The sequence below is a fragment of the Saccostrea echinata genome, unplaced genomic scaffold, assembly GCF_033153115.1.
Source record: "Saccostrea echinata isolate AGI-Se365-2 ecotype Australia unplaced genomic scaffold, CSIRO_AGI_Sech_v1 ptg000025l, whole genome shotgun sequence".
Lineage (NCBI taxonomy): Eukaryota > Metazoa > Mollusca > Bivalvia > Ostreida > Ostreidae > Saccostrea > Saccostrea echinata.
In genome coordinates, this window is record NW_026889774.1 from 26,663,836 (window position 1) to 26,681,855 (window position 18,020).

An 18,020-nucleotide genomic window follows, 5' to 3' on the forward strand; every position below is an offset into this window, starting at 1 on the left:
GCTTGTATTTATTTTAATCGGAAAATGCGCATTTTTCACCACAGAGCAGAGATATTAACAGGTTCATTTTTAGAAGACATGTTGTGCCCTTAATATCTAGAAGAGTGGTTTTTAAAGTTTTAATATTAAAAGAAAATAGTTTTAAAAATGTTTTTATAATAATATCTCTTCGTATGTGATAAAAAATTGGTAAATAACAATGGTAAGAACTTACGCGTTCAATTCCCATGTCGTACACAAATAAAAAACCGGAATGCTAATTTATGTGTAAAATTCAGTCAATTTTTTGAACAGTTACAATATATATGTCCCATTTTGTATACATATCCCTTTTATTATGCATATTTACTTCTCAAAACGTATCATTTTCTCTGTAATTGATCTGACTTGTAACGTTAACTTTGAAAGTAAATATCTCCTTTTTTGCAAATAAAATAAAAAATCTGACAAATACGATCTCTTCCGAAGTCTTTTGTTTAGCATTTCTGAGTACTGGCATAATTGCCATACTTTTCAAAACTTTGCATGGACAGTTTTTGTAGACCCATCATTTTGCCGAAAAATCGCCTTTTTTTGTGTGTGTGCATGCGCGGACTCTATTTTCGGAGTCTTTTTCAGTTTCAATTCCTTACTTCCGGAAACGCTGTTTTTGGAGTTCGTCTAGACTGGTAGCCTTGCAATTTGGCACTAAGTGACTTCTAAGCGACATGTTAGGGCATTTTGCTTGTTATCGTTTTGAGACATTGTCACCATTGCTGTTAGTACATAAAACTTGTAAATAAGTACTTCACAGCAGTCATGTCAAAGATTTCATTTAATCAGTGATAAGTCATTGTTTTGATTCTAGGTGTAATGGAAACGAATTGCCCCGCCACCTTCTGGAGCTGATCACGCACCTGCTATAACGCGTATCTCTCTTCGCTCTCATTCCTGCTTTCTGGATAATGGAGCGACGGTGATCTATGCAAGTACCTATGCTATATAAAACATTGTAATCGTAAATTAATACATGCATGTTTTATTTTTATAGTGTTATGTATATCAAACCATCACAGTTAGCTTAATTAGATTATACGAGTAATAGACTAGTTAGTATATCAATGTATGATATGTACGTGTTGTATATTTAATCGTTAAACATACTTGTACATATGCGTTTTAACATGTTAAGTATACATGCAAGAACACTTACGTAAAAATCATGTTTTGTTACTTTATGTTTGTCATATGATAGCTATTACGTGAATATCCATATGAAATATCTTCTTCCCAAGTCAAGGATTTCTGATCTACTCCGCCCTTGACGGAATAGACCGATTGGATTTACTATCGAGCCACCTAGTGAGATTATACAGTTTGAATCTTCTTGACCTCTGCTATTATCCAACAAGAGTGGAAAATCCGAGGCAATATTGGAACTCGGTTACCAATTCAGCAAAAACTAACTCTAAGGCTAAGACAAGTCTTTAACTCGATTATTTAATGGTAAAGACGTTTTTGTTGGGAATATAACTTCCCTTTTTTTTTTGTTTTTTTTTTTTTACTGTTTACAAATTTGTTTCATGTTAGATAAAACAATGTTTTGATTGGCTCATACAAACTTTTATGTGGCCAATCATAAAGCGCATTTCTAACCTCGTCAAAGTCAGTTTATTTGGTCAAGGATTTATGTGAAGCGGAGTGGATCGGAAATCCTTGACTAGGGAAGATATCGATGTTAAGATATAAAAAAATAAATAAAAGATGTCCATTCAAGTAAAGTTTAAGTTCCGGCGCTTTATCTTATATACTAATCTTCTTTCCAGGAGAAAATACCCCATCCCATTTCTTACTGATCCTTAACATGTTTTTGGCACTTATAATATATACAAGTGACTGTGTTTTATTGTAGGTAGTTTTCATCGGTTCAATAATGAAAATTTAATTTGGAAAATATTTGCTCCTTGAATGAATCCGACCCTGGTTAACAATGTAGACGAATTAATCAAAAATTTTTCTCTACAAATATTATAGTATTCCAGATTTATATTCTTCTCTGTTCCTAGGACTATATATGCTAATGACCAATTGTCGAAAACAAACAATAAATCCTTGTGAACAGTTTTGGCTCAACATTTAATGTTAAAGATAAAAAAGTAAGCTATAAAAGAATGTAACAACACATATATGGTCTAAAACACTCCTACAACTATCTTTAAAGCTACCGTAGTTAGAATTGAGGTGAATTTGGAACAACAACGGTGAATATCCAAAGTTGTTGAAACATTGTTCTGAATGGAAAACATAATGATCAACACTTCCACAAACATTAAAGACCATCTTTGTTCAACGATCATGTTAAGATTCATATAAAATCAAATTTGAATCAATTCTAAAAATACTGGTTGTCGTATGGCGCATGTTCTCGTTACCTGCACAATAACCAATTTTTATAGACAGTGCTGACCAATGAATAAGGAAAAATCTTGTCTCTGTCCTACCATACAAAAATATCAACTGCATTATTCTTCCATCTTAGTTTTCTTGCCTTGGCCACTTTGATGACTTTGTTGTGTCCTCGGTGTATTTGGTTATTTTTTGCAGTATCTTTTTTTTTTTAAAGTAGTGCACTTAGAGAATCTTATGTCGAGTTCAAATTTGACTTCATATTGAATCTTTGGGGATGTAATGCAATAAAATACAATATAATACGATGTGGTCCACGTCTCTGTTTGTTACAACATTTGATACAATCCCAACATCAATAAGAACAGAACCAGGACTGGTGACGTCACTAACGCCGCTGAAATTCGTAAATACAAACAGTATGATTACTTGAATTACGAACCAAAGAAATCTTTTTCAATCAATATGAAAAAATTGTAGACATAAACTTTACTAACCTGAACCGTTTTCTTCACACATCGCTATCACAGCGCCAGAACATCCGGCATAACCGACTGTTTCGTCACTTCCGTCGTCACAATCGTTTGAACAATCACAAACAAATGATTTGTCTATACACGTGATGCCTCCTGATTGACACGTGAACCAACCGGTGGGACATAACTGAAATAGAACAATCACACTGAGTGCACCACCGGATGGGGCACGGCTGAAATATACATGAACTATTAAATTAGTATAGTGCTTATAAATTTTTCAATTTTTCAAAAATAGAAACTTCAATATTCCTCGGAAATAATACCAGATGTATTGATGCTAGCAGCCATTACCATGATAATGGAGGTAGGCCAGTCATAGTGACATTAGCAATTGCTAGCAAAAGCAAAGATTATGTGCCTTTTCATTTCCTCATGACTTTCTGACTAACTATAATCACAGTAAATATGCTACTTCAGGTTCTTCTTACACGTCTGTACAAGTGTAATCCCTCTCTCTTTGTTCTACCTTTAAGTACATGTATGTTCTGCTTCCCAATATACCTTACCTGTACGTATGTCCCCGCAGCTGGGGTCGGGCAAAACTGACTGTTGCAGTCTCCCAATTCTTTCAAAGACCCGGAACACGATTTTCCACCATTAGCCGGTTTGGGGTTAGAGCAAGTGCGAGCACGTGATCTCTTTCCGCCACCACAAGACACAGAGCACGACCCCCAGGCTCCCCATGTACTCCACGCTCCATCAACTGTGAAATTACAATATAAAGAGGTCAATGTACATGGATAGTTCATCTTAAAACGCCCTAAAACATCAAACGAAAGTGTCATATGATGAAGTTTTTTTTTTCTATAATTTTGTTGTAAACATTTGAAGAAGTTTTCTGACGATATGGAATATTTTATACTTTTATTCAAATAAATGTAAATGCACAAATCAACAAAAAAAAAGGGAAGAAAAACCCCTTTAATATGATTTAAATGCATTTTTTTCCGTACATTATTTGTTCAAATCCGAACATAACTTACTAATGCAGACTTGTGTGTTACAGTCTTGGTTTTGACTTGTCACCCCTGAACATGGTGCACCGCCATATTGTGGAGTTGGATTAGAACAACTGCGCGTGCGCACCTGTGTTCCTCCGCCACAAGTTACGGTGCAGGTGCCCCAGGATCCCCAGTTAGAGAAACCGCCATCAACTTATCAAACAAAAATCAAGAAAAAGGTATTAATTAAACTAGTTTTGAATTGAAGTCATACCTTTTCCGCTTGGGATGTAACACTATGTACGCGATCACAAAATTTCCGCGGAAATATGTGTCACATCGAGTAAGACATATAAAAGCAATTCAAGAAATCAGCTTAATCTTCCGCCTCCGGATTAAAGAGAAATTGTTATTATGCGTATACCCCGCGCTTCTTTCGAGCGGGGGTATAATTATTAAGATTATTCAAAAGATGCATACTTGGACAGTGATGAGTGTTGCAGGTCTGGCTAGATTGTTTTGATCCAGCACAGTCCAGTCCTCCGTATTGAGGGGTGGGACTTGAACAGCTTCGTGATCGCTTCTGTGTTCCTCCCCCGCACGTTACTGTACAAGAGCCCCATCTAGACCACGAATTCCAGGCTCCATTGACTGAAATTCATTGATTACAGCAGATTTTTTTAAAGATTGGTAAAATATGAAATTAAAAACATAGGTTTTTGAGCATGTTTGCTTACTTGGGCAGTTTTGTGTGTTACATCGTTGAGTGTCGGAAGAAAACCCTGAACAAAACGCGCCGCCATATTGTGGAGTGGGGTTACTGCAAGATCGGGATCGGGTTTGGATTCCGCCTCCACACGTTTCTGTACAAGTGGCCCAAGATCCCCAGCCGGCCCAGAAACCGTCGACTAAAATATAAAAAAATAGGCAATTTCTTACGCTTTAGGATTTTTCGGCCACTCAGCTCAATACAGATACAGACTGGTTGAAGTGCATGCTTCCAATTTTTTCACCGATATCGTAAGACTGGATATGAGTGAAAAAAAAAATCCCTTTTGGATGTGTATCTAACTACAAAGAACTATTTCATTTAAATATAGTCAGGCTGCAGTACCATTTGCATCCCAAGGATGTAATCTCTATCAGTATTTAAATAAATCCTACAAAAGACATGAAAAATAATATCCAATACACCAGATAAAACTACCACTTCACAACGCTCCACATTATCTGCCAATTGTTTCTAACTCCCTTTTAGTGACGTGTTTGAAAAAGAAGGAAATTATAATTATTCTTACTTGGACAGTGATGTGTGTTACAACTTCTTGATGAAGTTGTTTGTCCCGCACAGTCTTTTCCAAAGTACTGAGGGCGTGGGTTAGTACATGACCTACTTCTGACCTGAGTCCCTCCCCCACAGGTCACGGTGCAGGAGCCGTATCTTCCCCAAGAGGTCCACGCTCCGTCAACTGGATAAGATAAACATTCGGGTAACATAAACGGAGATCCAGGAAGTATTCAGAATTAAAATGTTTTAGGAAGCATTAAACTAATTTAGCATACATACTTGGACAGAAGTGGGTGTTACACTGTCTAGAAGAGCTAGAAGATCCGGGACAGTCCTTTCCTAGATATCTTGGCGCTGGATTGGAACATGACCTGCTTCGTCTCTGCGTGCCACCACCACAAGTGACTGTGCATGATCCATATGATCCCCAAGACCCCCATTTGCCATCAACTGTGCAAAAATTCAATTTTAAGGACCCTCTGTACATTGATGAAAAATGTTTTTTGGACTTTGAGAAAATTATATAACATAAAGGAGGATATTTTGAAATTCACTGACTCATTTTCAATATAGGGAGCGTGCCTCTTTTATTCAGGAAAAATCTTCAAAGACAATGAAGTAATAGAAAAGAAAAATTGCCTTCGCTTATTCAAATGGATAAAATACATGCAAATAAAGTTTTTAAATACTCTATCTTGGTCTAATATAATGTTTAGAATACATTGATTTATTTTAAATTATGTGATACAGTTCAGATTACAATTTATTCTACTTATATGTCAAATGGTGGGTCAGTCTAATTACACAAAAGTACCCTGAAAATAGGGTGCAGTGTAGAGAGGGTCCTTAAGCTTATGTTTGTTTGATGATTTGCATGAGGTGGGCAGATAGTCGGTAAATCAGAATAAAATAGATCTTTGTTTGTGAAACATCACAAAATTAAACTAAACATTCATTTTCCACATTCAACGTACTTGGACAGTTGTGTGTGTTACAACTTCGTGAAGAACTAGAAGACCCTGGACAGTCCTTTCCTAGATATTTCGGGGCCGGGTTTGAACAGGTCCTGCTTCTTCTCTGTGTGCCACCGCCACAAGTGATTGTACACGATCCGTAGGATCCCCACGATGCCCATTTACCATCAACTGAAAAAAATATTTTTTAAATCTTGCTTTTAGGGTACGTTGATTAAAACAGATTTTTCCGTGAGTCTAATTAGATAGCATAACCACTTAATCCATAGAAACATATGAACGTTATGCCAAAGAAACAGAAAGATCTTTTTCAGATCACTGAATAATGATCTGTGGGAAGGCTTAATCAGGATGTTGTTGGTAGTAACCTTTAAATTATATGTGACTATTCGCGAATGAACAACCTTATTATTGTATAACCTTAAAATGTGAGTGAAGACTTTGGAATTGGTAGTATCTGCGAGCAGGACTTATTGAAGTTATCGCAAAAAGAAGCTAAAAAAGTGTCAGAGCAAGCAGGTTTAAAACTTACTGGGACAGTAATGTGTGTTACAACTTCGTGTTGAGGTGGTGGATCCAGAGCAAGATTTTCCGCCATATCGAGGGGCGGGGTTAGAGCATGACCGACTTCTGGTTTGTCTTCCTCCGCCACAGGTCAATGTACAGGCTCCATAGGAACTCCACGATCCCCATTTACCGTCAACTGAAGAGAAATGTATGAAATAATGATCTATTGTATTTTAACGTATTTTAGCTATGACATTTACTCTTTTGGAGAGGTCATCAGCGAAACAAATGATTCTAGGTAATCCCTAGTTACCGTCAAATAAGGAAAATAAGAAAATCAAAGTACAGACTGCACTATATTTACCTATAGGGAGTTCATCAAGGTTCAAGAATGAGTTCTAATGGAAGAAAAATGAAAACATGGAGTTTCTTCTTTAAAACTTGGTATGTGTGATGTTTTGATATAATGTCGTGGCTGTCATTTAATGGAATGAAATACAGGGAGATGTCGAACAGTATTCGAGCTCAAAAGTCCATTAAACAATACAAATCAGGTGCAGAGGAAACACGGACCTCTAAAAACATCAGAAGTGTGGTCGGTGCCATGGAGGAGGGAGCATCCTCTGCCGACCGGTCACACCCACCGTGTGCTCATTGTCATGATCGGAAAACATTGTCAGGGCTATTCCTGCTTATTGTGAACCAAGTTTTCTTTGTAAAACTTTGAGTTGATAGGAATATATTATTTGAATACATTAATATCATTTCATGATGTGTTTGCTTACTTGGACAACTAGCTGTGTTGCAGCTTCGAGACGAGGTCCCAGAACCCGCACAACTCTTTCCTTGATACCGCGGGGCAGGGTTGCTACAGCTTCTGCTTCTTGTTTGAACACCACCACCACAGGTCAAGGAGCATGCGCCGTAGGATCCCCATGAGGCCCACTTTCCATCAACTGATAAAATCAAGAAAATTTATTTGTCATGCACTATGAATTATTACGAAAACTACCTCCTAGAAAGTATCGATGATAAATTCTACTGATTTTTTAGTTTGCAAATTGACTTCCCATGTCAAAAAATAAATTACTACTTTTGCTGAGTTGAAATTAATCACTCACTTGGACAGTTGTGTGTGTTACAACTTTGAGATGACGAAGTGGATCCAGAACAAGATCTCCCGCCATATCGAGGGGCGGGGTTAGAGCAGGACCGACTTCTTGATTGTGTCCCTCCACCACAAGTTTTAGAACAGGACCCGTATGATCCCCAGGAGCCCCATTTACCGTCAACTGAAATGAAGGAACAATTAATGTGACTCGCTTGAGCTTGTTGAAGATTTCGTTAATATTCTTTGATACCTTTATACCGGTTTGAGTTCTTGCAAACATATGTATACTTGTTATATGTATTAAATCTCAAAAGCAAAGATGGTTAAAATGAAAAACTTACTTGGACAAGCAGACAATGTGCACGTTGCAGTTGACGTAGAGCTTCCAGCACAGTTACTTCCGCCTCCTGCTGGGGCAGGGTTGTTACAGGATCTTGAACGGGATTTTGAGCCACTTCCGCAAGTCACAGAACATGCGCCATATGACCCCCAGGATCCCCACTTTCCGTCAACTAAAATTTGGAATTTTATTTAAATTACTCTGTGAATATTTTTTATTCTAAACAAAAAAAAAATGATTTCACTGTTCATATACTAGTATTTTTTTTCATTCTGATAGGAAATCAGAAAATGAGTACATTGCTTGCTTTGTAATTCATAGTTTTCGACAAGATTTCGAGAACATGTTTATTGAATTAAACAGGTATTGGAATTTATGGATTAATACCTCTGCAGGGATTGGTAGGCGAGCAAGATGAAGTCTGAGTCCCTGAACCATCACACTGTTTCCCATCATATGCAGGGGCCGGATTTGAACAGCTTCGGGTTCGGGTTTTAGTTCCAGTTACTCTGCGAGACGTTGGCTGACATGTCACTGAGCATGCGCCATAGGAAGTCCAACTTGTCCATTTACCATCAACTAAAATAAATATAAATGGTCGGTCAAAACATGTTCGTTTTGGAGAATGTAACACAGATGTTTTCTTTCAATGAAATCTCTTACTTGGTGGAGGTTTAGCGCAGTCTTCGTTAACTTTTCCATCGCCGTCGTCATCTTTTAGAAACAAATGATGATTATATTAGATAATTTTCTTATGATTAGATTAATGATAAAGATGAATTAACAGTCATGATGGACATGATATTAATGCAAATGATTTCGATTTCTTTTTTCATCTACCACGTACAAACACAAAAAATGAATCGATAAATACATAAACAAATCAACTTAAGAAATTTAAAATCAGCAATCTTAGACAGAAAATCCCGAATAGATCTTGTTTATATTGTCTATTATATAATTCTAACCTTTATTTTTGTTTTCCGGTGTACATAGTTCCTCGTCAATCTTGCCGTCACAATCGTTGTCAATACCGTCACCCGTTACAGTCGGTGTAGGAATACAAATCTAAGTGATATTACAAACAATATGGATATTTATAACATCAATCGGCATAGAAATACAAATCTTAAAGAGATAACACGTACACTTTTAAGGACCTTGATAACATTATATAATGTAATAAAAAGAGTATACATTAAAATCTTTGCCTTCTTTACCCATGAAAAATTCTCTAAAGACAACGAAGTCCGATCGAGGGGTGATCAAAATGTTCGCGAACTATCTCTATATTTACAAAAATTACAATTCAGATCAGAATGAAATTTGGCACACATATAGTCATACGCATGTTCTATAAATAGCAGATATTAAATAATGTTTTGCTCCGTGTATGTGATGTCACAATGTGAAAATGACGTCAATATTTAGGTCACTTGTGACAAAAAATGGTTGACGCAGTCGTACTCGAGCAACGAACGGCTGTAAAGTTTAACGTATATCTTGGAAATTCTTTTGCAGTAGAATATAATAATTTGTACAAGGTTTATGAAGACAAAAGACTTACCAGAAGTTCAATCATTAATTGGATTGATTGTTTACGTGAAGGCAGGGAGATCGTTAAAAATGATGTTTTCTGTTGCCCAGCGAAAGCAAGCCGGGGAAAAGATGTGTTCTTAGTAGATGTGATTAGTTTGTTAAGAAACATCGTCAAGTTACAATTCGAAAAATGGCTGAATATCTTAACAATAATATAATTATTAAATCCCTAAAATATCGTCTACTTTACACTTTAAACATATGAGATATGATAAAAAGAAGGCGCCCTTACTTTATCCACATTGGATAAACGACGCTCCCGAGACAGAGGACTCGGGTTGTGATGGGTCACCATACTAATTGTGGGAAGGGATATCCTTATCCTCCCATCCTATTGCCGAGACTTGGCCATTTCTGACAGATGGACTGTTCTTGTCATGAAAAATAACTTGCATGGTAAGAAATATAAGACTCTGAAAAATCTTTAAGCTTCTGTGAACAGACTGCTATGGAGCAAGTCACGTGACTGGATCACGTGATTCGCGCATGGGCAGAGCAATGGCAGATGTGCATTAAAATCGGATAGGACTACTTTAAAAAATAATAAACACTGAAATCTCATTTTATTTCTTTTAAGGAAGTAATTCAATTATAAATTAGTTCGCGAACTTTTTGATCACCCCTCGTATTGATAAAGAAAAAGCGTGTGCTTAGTCAAATGGGTAAATCACATGCAAATAAAGTTTTTAATTACTCCATCTTGGTTCAATATATTGTTTAGAATACTCGATTTGATTAGAAATTATGTAAAATTAACGGTGCATATTGCGATTTCTTTTATTTCATAGAAAAGGGTGGAACAATCTAATTACAATTTTTTTAAAGTACCCCGAAATTGGTGTGCAGAGTAGAGAAATCCTTCATACATTTGTATAAATAATTACATTTATTTTGTTTTTCCCTCTCTCTCTCTCTCTTTATTTCATTTTTAAAAGTTCTAAAAACAGCTTTGCACTTTTTCAAACATGCATTTACGTACATAGAGATACATTTATCCGTCTCTTTTGACATAGAAAGAAAACAAAAACTTGTTACTTACAGCATTAACTTTTGCCATTCTCATACCAGTTGTAAACCCATACGTTTCATAAGGAGCCTTTCCGTATAAAAACCCTCCAAAAATAGCAATAGGAGACGTATGACGAACTGTGTGAGTCCCCTCAGGTATAGAGATGTATCCTCCTACAAGAGTAGTTCCCGAGATCCGCTGAAATTTGGTATTGGTGGGGAACGCCTTGCCGTTAATTCTCAGACCGGACGCTTCCTTTTCCTCAACAATGAACATGAAGTAATTTTCATAGGATCCGGCGGAATATTTTGGAGTAGAGAACGTATAGTCAGCACCATATTGTTCACAAGGAGGAATGATCATCATGGCTGGGTCAGATGGTTCAGAGGAGCTCTGTTGGGATTGGACAAATTGGACAAGCATGATAGGCTTGTCTGCAACTACCCTACAATAAGCTTTGGAGGAGATAAGCTTCTGCACCACGCCTCCCGCCTTAGATATTGTAAATGATGATGAGTAACCACCTGATATAGTGACTCTCGTATTGTCCTCGCTGGCAATGAATTTAAAGTAATCCCCGACGGTTCTCTTCGGAATCGGTACAGTTGCAAACTTTTTACCCCATGTGTTGACGGGAGTCATGTGCTCTACCAAATGATCCTGAGAAGAGCCTCTGCCTATGTTCGTTTTCTTGTTCCCAGAGAACACGGATATCTTTTTATTAGAGGTAATTTTACTTCCGCTCAGGTCGCCATTAGTGACAAGCTGCCACGTGTCGAATTTGTTCAGATTCTCTGATATAGAGTTGCCTTTTTTATAATTCTTTCTGTTATAGCTAACATACCTACTTCCCATGTACTGACCCAAAGTAATAGTGACTTTTGTGGAATCTTCAACTCCAACAACCAGCAATTCACATTGTCTGTATGGAGGGTACCACGTGACGACATAGTATTCATCGGACAAAACATCGGTGGGAAGACCCACGAAACCATCATTGGAATAATGTTCTTTGTTAACGCCATAAATTACTATTTCGTCCGAGGCCGTGACCCAGATACCTTTCAAATGAATAGTATGTATATTATGAAATTAACATAACTTAACCTTTTGACTAGATGTAACGGTTCTAAAATTGTGATCAAACTTGTATACATAAAGAATATCGAAAAAAGACAGAAAATAAAGAAAGAAAATAAAAATGGAGATTTTCTGGTTACCTTTGCTGCCTTTCGCTGATCCGATCATTCTTATTTTATAATTAAAGAGGAGTTGTTTAACTTGACCAGCTGTTATAGAGAAGGAAGCTGAGATTTTAGGGTTGGAACACTTTGGGGAATCTACTTTCACACTAACTTTTGTTGTTCGGGCGGTGGTGACGAAGAGCTCACACTGGAGATTACCTCCCATGATGTAGTTATCCATAAAACCAATGACAAACTCCTTACCACGATTGTCGGGCGCCCCTAAAGAAGAGAGACAAGAACACTATCGAGACCTATAAAAATAGCTATTGTTAAGAACAACAGTCATTTTCATACTCATTCCGTCATTTAGACGTACATATTTGCCATGACATTTTTGCTAACATTCCCCTACAACTTCCCGCCTCCAAACCAACGGAAAGAAAGCATTAAATCTTCATTATAGTTGCCCAGAGATAGAAAATTGAATACTGTATACAGGGAAACATTTTCCCCTTGGTTTTAATTTCGCCCGTTTCGCTTTCGTGGCAAGTGGGCGAATTTAAAGCGGGGTGAATTTAATGCGGGGTGAATTCAAATAAGCCAGTATTATCTGTAAGACAACTTGTCTGGGCGAATTTAAAGCAGGGCAAAATTGTTAGGAAGTATGAAAGGGCGAAAATAACACGGGGCGAAAATAGCCCAGTATACAGTTATTTTTCTTGGATGATGTTCTTACCTAAAACTGTAGTGGTGCTAGCCAAAAAGGCAATCACCAGCAGGGTCAGGCCACCTATAAATAAATAGAAATTCTTTCATTTCCGCTAGGCCTTTATAGAAAGATTCGCGGGTGGGGGGCAGGAGGGAAAAAAGAATGCGATGTAGATTTTTAATTTTTGGTCTAAAATGACCTGAATTGTTTCGGGTAACAAGGGTTATGTGTGGTGTGAAATAAACTTCAGTTGAATTTCATTATCATGTGTGAAAATATTTGGTCTAGATCAAACCAAATACTATTATACACCAAAGAAATTATGGATCAAGTGAATTCGAATCATTCTGTGTTCGACAAAATTTCTTGTACAAGATATTTCTATATATTCTATTTTAATTAAGAATGTTATAATTCAATATACACGTAAATGAGTAGAAAACATGCACGTATTTCATAAGTTTTCTGGTAAATTATCAAACGCAACTTCATCATTTAACAAATACTTTTTTTTCATACTTATGAGAATAGGAAACAGACTTTTTTTTCATCCATATCCCTTTATTATTCTTTTTCCCCTACATGTAACTAATTCAATTATTTTTGTTTATTGATATTAAAAAGGGAAGAAAATAATTAATATAAGAAATTTTAACATTTATTGGGTAACGTAATTGATCAAAGGGTTAGCAATAAATGACATTTTAACAGGCTTTATTTTCAATAGATAAATAAACAAAGCCTAATTGTTCTATATCCATCTAAAACATTAAAAATGAGTTTTATGTTAACACAGTGACAAGAAAACTTACCCATTGTACCGTTCTCTTACGTCTGCTGTTACATATAGCGCAGTGCCAAGATATAATACAAGGATTAGATTTCATAATTGTAATCTTTTTAATCATGAAAATTAGTTAGGTCAATTTCAAGTAATTAGGCCAGTAGAGAATTAAGTGAACTTGAGATCTTTCACACTCTTTGTTTGAGAATGGGAAGGGGGTCACAATATACGTATTGCTAAGTGCTTAAATATCATTAGTACATCGACATCCCTCCCCCCCCCCCCGAAAAAAAAATTGTAAAAAGTGTAACTGAAACATGACAAGGCTATTTTTTTTAATAATACATGTATGGTTCTAAAGGTTTATTAACCTGTTTTTGCAAATCTGCTTAAATTCTTTTTCAGAGTTAAGATACATTTACACCCGCTCACCCCCTTTTCTTAAACAAAAAAAAGCTAATCTTCGGTTGCTAGTATGGTAATTAATGTTGCAGCTGTTGAAGACAAAATGCATAACCCGGGTGAAGATAACGAACAGAGATCAATCTCAAAAAATCTATAAACAATACAAATATGTGAAGAGAACATAAAACACGGACTACTGGAAATTCCAGAGGTGGGATCAGGTGCCTAGGGGGAGTATGCATCCCCTGTTAACCGATCAATCCCGCCATGAGCCCTATGAATTGATCAAGTAGACGGAAAATTCCCTCGTTAAATTAAGTATAAAAACAGGGGTCTAACAATGGTAGGAAACAAGTCAGGCAAAATGCGACCCAATGATATAGGTTATATTAACAAGGTCACTACAACGACCATAAAATTTACGAAATGCTGAATTTAAACGAGGTTGTTGAATTCCCTGTAACATCATATCAGTGAATAGCATACCTAGTTTTATTGTTTATACTTATATCTGTACAAATAATCATCTAAAGTAGGATGAAGTAAATTAAATATAGTGTTATTGATATGCACGTCATTGTACGCCTCATTGATGGAAGAGCCTCTGTGTATACTGGCTGATAAACGAAAATGGTGTTTCTTACGAAATAAGTATTTCACAATGACATAAAATCCAGAGACACGTGTAGGTTAAATTTAAGAAAAACACACTATACAAAAAATATTTGGTCAAAACAAAACAATTCCATTGACATGTAGCTTCGAAGAGGGACGGCATAAAAAAAGACTGTCCAAAATTCAAACAAAATGTAATCGTAATATGATAGTTACATCGAACTTTTGCAAGAACATGTAGATGGGTTATGAATCTATTTATCTATTTTTGCACAATTCCATATTGGTATTTTTCTTTTCAAAATAAAACCCTTATTAACCATTTACTGTAAAATAAATTATACAATAATTTATCGAAATATCTTTCCCTCCGAACAACAAACTTTTTTTTTTCAAAAGTAGTACTAGTGTTTATTGTATGTGATAATTGAAGCGGTTTATTCTACCTATTCCCACTTTTTGAAAATAAGGTAGGAAAAGGTAAGATTTTATGTGGGAATGGGTGGAATTTTTGTGTAAACAAATAATTAACTGTGTAAACATATAATTACCATTTAAACAGTAATTATTGAACACCTGTTGGAATAGAGGACAGGTACATGTAAATAGGCTTTTTTAAAATTTATATACATGTAAATCAGACTTTTACTAGTATTTGAAAGAAAAATTGGAGATTTTTAAGTGAATTAAATGATATTTTTCCCAATAATCTATTTATTGTATTTTCTAAAATCCAGCTATTTAAATGCATTTTTTCATGAATCTATTTATTTTATGTTAAAAAATAATCAAGATATTAAAGAATTTTAACCTCTTTTTTATTTTCTAAAATAAATAAAATTGAAAAGAATCATTTTTTTTATAAATCTATTTATTTTCTGTCTTAAATTGTACAAAATACAGGTAAATCTAAGATGAGATGTAATTAGTCTAATTACTATAAAAACAAATTAACTAGTATTTAAACATCTATTGTTATTTGCAAGTGGGAATAGGTGGAATTGACATTTTTAAAAAGTGGGAATAGGTAGAAGACACCATTGAAGCATGGGTAAAAATGAGACAGATTTAAAGTAATTTTCCAATAAAGGAGAATGGTGAACAAGGCGTGCAGAATGCCTATAATACGACAAACATTGAAGATGAAAAAATTAAATCTCAATTTTATCAAAATTTTCATTGATGTTTCTTCTATCATTAAAGAATACTTCATGTAAAATCTCCACATTTTGCAAAAATTTCACAAAGATTGAAATTATTTGCCTATGAAATAGCATACACACACTAAAGAGGGCAAAAGGGATCATTTTTCTCATAGAATAACATATAATTTTTTTTATTTGAGTAAGTCTTATCTCCATTTCTTTTTAATTTATCCTCAAATTTTGCTTATAAATATAAATTTTTGGTTCACAGAAATAGGGAACAAAGACTCACTACATCTTAAAAATACACTTTTATGACACAAAATTCACATCTTTCCGAAAAATACTTGAAGTCCATTTAGTCAACGGTCATATCACAAACAAGAATATTTAAATGCCACTATTTATCAAAAGTTTTGTAACGTAGTGTCGTCTCGAACGGCGTCAAATACAGTGTACATTATGATCAATAATCGCAAACCTTTTCCAAGTTTGCCGGAAAGACCCGAAAGGTTGCTATTGGATAGAATGATCACGTGACGACAAATTTTCTATCTCCCGGAAGAAAAAAATCAAGCTCTTGTCATGAGGAAAATTTGCTCAACCGTTTCTATGGCAATATATACCAGTTCAAAAATTTTATATATAAATGGCACAAGCAGGGTAGGTGAGCATTATTTGTGCGAAATTTCAGAAAGATTACCAAGCCATTTGCGAGAAGATTCATGGACAGATTATATTTGTAACTATTTTTTTTTCTTGGCAATTGTGGTAATTTTGAAAAAAAAATTAATATACATCTAAGAGTTGCTGATTATTATTTCTGAAAAGTATCAATAAGGTTATTCTCAAGTTTTCTGCCAGGAAATGTTCGGAAAAAAATAGTTAGGTCTTGAAATAACAATTTGACGTCCCAACTTATGTTCACGACGAAATAAAAAGTTGGCATATATTATTTTTAAAAAAAATCACCGGGAAATAAAGTGATTAAGTCCTGTGATCTAATCCTTTGAAGCACGAAGATTCTCAGGCATTCTTGGCTATTATATAAACTTGCTACAAATAATAAATTATATTTATTTAAATTCCTTTGCTATTTTTACGCTCAAATTTTTTTATACAGTGTACATGTATACATTGATGAAGACCTTTTGTTTAGTTTGTATTTCCTGGCTCATGACCATGCACAAGGAGGATTGCAGTTTTACGCAGAAAAAAAAATCATATGAAACGTATGAAAATATTTTGCAACGTTTCTGTGTAATTAAGACGCTCCCTTTAAGCCTTCCATTAGGAAAAAACTGAACATATGTGCATGTCTGCTGGTGAAAAAAACACACAGTTTTTGAAAACACAGTGAAATTCACAAAAAGAATGCTTTCAGCAGCAACTCTGTCTTATACTAAATACTTTTCTGATCACAGCATTTGTGAAGTTAATGATTGGTGCATTGATAAGTCCCGGATGTCTCGTTTTATCGATGAACTCCACGTGTGATATATATACATACACATGTACTCTAAAATATGTCCGTTTGTCAGATTACTGGGTTAAATGAGAGAGACAGCATATTCCAACTTCTTAAAAGGGCAATCCCTGAAAGAAGTTTAAATCTTTGGCAAGTTTTCTGATTAAATTGAGTAGAAAAACTTGGCAGAGCTCGAGCATACGTTATAAACAGTAAATATTACCCCCTGAAAGCAAAATATCCTAGACAAAATGTATAACAGAGCGTTCTTTTAAGTGATGTTGATTAACTTAAACCCTTTAATCCTCTCTTTGGCGGATTAATTGATATTCAGACTGAAAATATTAAATCATTGTATAAAAATTCATCTCTGCTCTATTCTTTGTCAATATGCAATTTACTGATTGGAATTTTGAGAATAGATTTGTCCAAATAAAGGCAGAAAATGTCAGTATTGACTTAACCTGTTCGCGATATGGTATATGATAAGTTTATCTGAGAAATTCGATTCATTTGACGGGTTATCACACCTTGATGATTAACAAAATATAACAAAGTGTCGATTTAAAATAAACTTAAGTCATTTTTATAATTTATTATTTAAATTATCTATAGCAAACTCCCTTGCATTCTACTTGTTCCCACAGCTGAAGTAGATTGTTGGGCAAGCTGAATAATGGAGAATTAAAAATTAAAAGGTTTACATTATTTGCGAATTAAAATTTAACAGATTAACATAACGACTCTTTTTCTTTGACCTGTCAAATGTCCATAGTTGTTGCATTTAAATAGTCTAGATTTAGAATGTTGAACTTCTTAACAAATCTTTAAGTACCTGAACTTTCTTTTCTCCTAAATAAACCTGATAAACAGGAATAAAGATTATGATTCATATAGGAGTGAACAAAAAAAAAACCCCAAAAAAAGCGCTGTTTTTATTTTCCATGCATTGTAAAGGTCTCCGTGACGTTCGAATTTCTCCCAATGAATTTTGTTAATGCGTTTCCCCATCCA

The 18,020-nt window shown here is 35.1% G+C and overlaps 1 protein-coding gene across 1 annotated transcript; it reads right to left on the minus strand.

Moving 5' to 3' along the window:
• Positions 1-2,714: 2,714 nt before the first annotated feature.
• LOC133193006 (SCO-spondin-like) lies at positions 2,715-12,154 on the minus strand. The gene is made up of 14 exons (XM_061329008.1): positions 11,914-12,154; positions 10,724-11,754; positions 9,054-9,153; positions 8,749-8,799; positions 8,473-8,664; positions 8,087-8,257; positions 7,756-7,926; positions 6,128-6,298; positions 4,603-4,773; positions 4,346-4,516; positions 3,908-4,078; positions 3,426-3,627; positions 2,883-3,094; positions 2,715-2,782 (listed from the first exon to the last, which is right to left on the minus strand). Exons 1-14 carry the CDS (start codon positions 12,116-12,118, stop codon positions 2,715-2,717), a joined length of 3,087 nt encoding a protein of 1,028 aa, XP_061184992.1. The 5' UTR covers positions 12,119-12,154.
• Positions 12,155-18,020: the final 5,866 nt, after the last annotated feature.

What these genes read in the sequence shown, in the direction of transcription:
- LOC133193006 (XM_061329008.1), bottom strand. Translation starts at nt 12,118, where the DNA reads ATGGATAACTACATCATGGGAGGTAATCTCCAGTGTGAGCTCTTCGTC. An exon ending in CACATTGTCTGCTTGTCCAA is followed by an intron (nt 7,927 to 8,086) that starts GTAAGTTTTTCA and finishes CCTTCATTTCAG; the next exon opens with TTGACGGTAAATGGGGCTCC. An exon ending in GGGACATACGTACAGGTAAG is followed by an intron (nt 3,095 to 3,425) that starts GTATATTGGGAA and finishes TGTATATTTCAG; the next exon opens with CCGTGCCCCATCCGGTGGTG.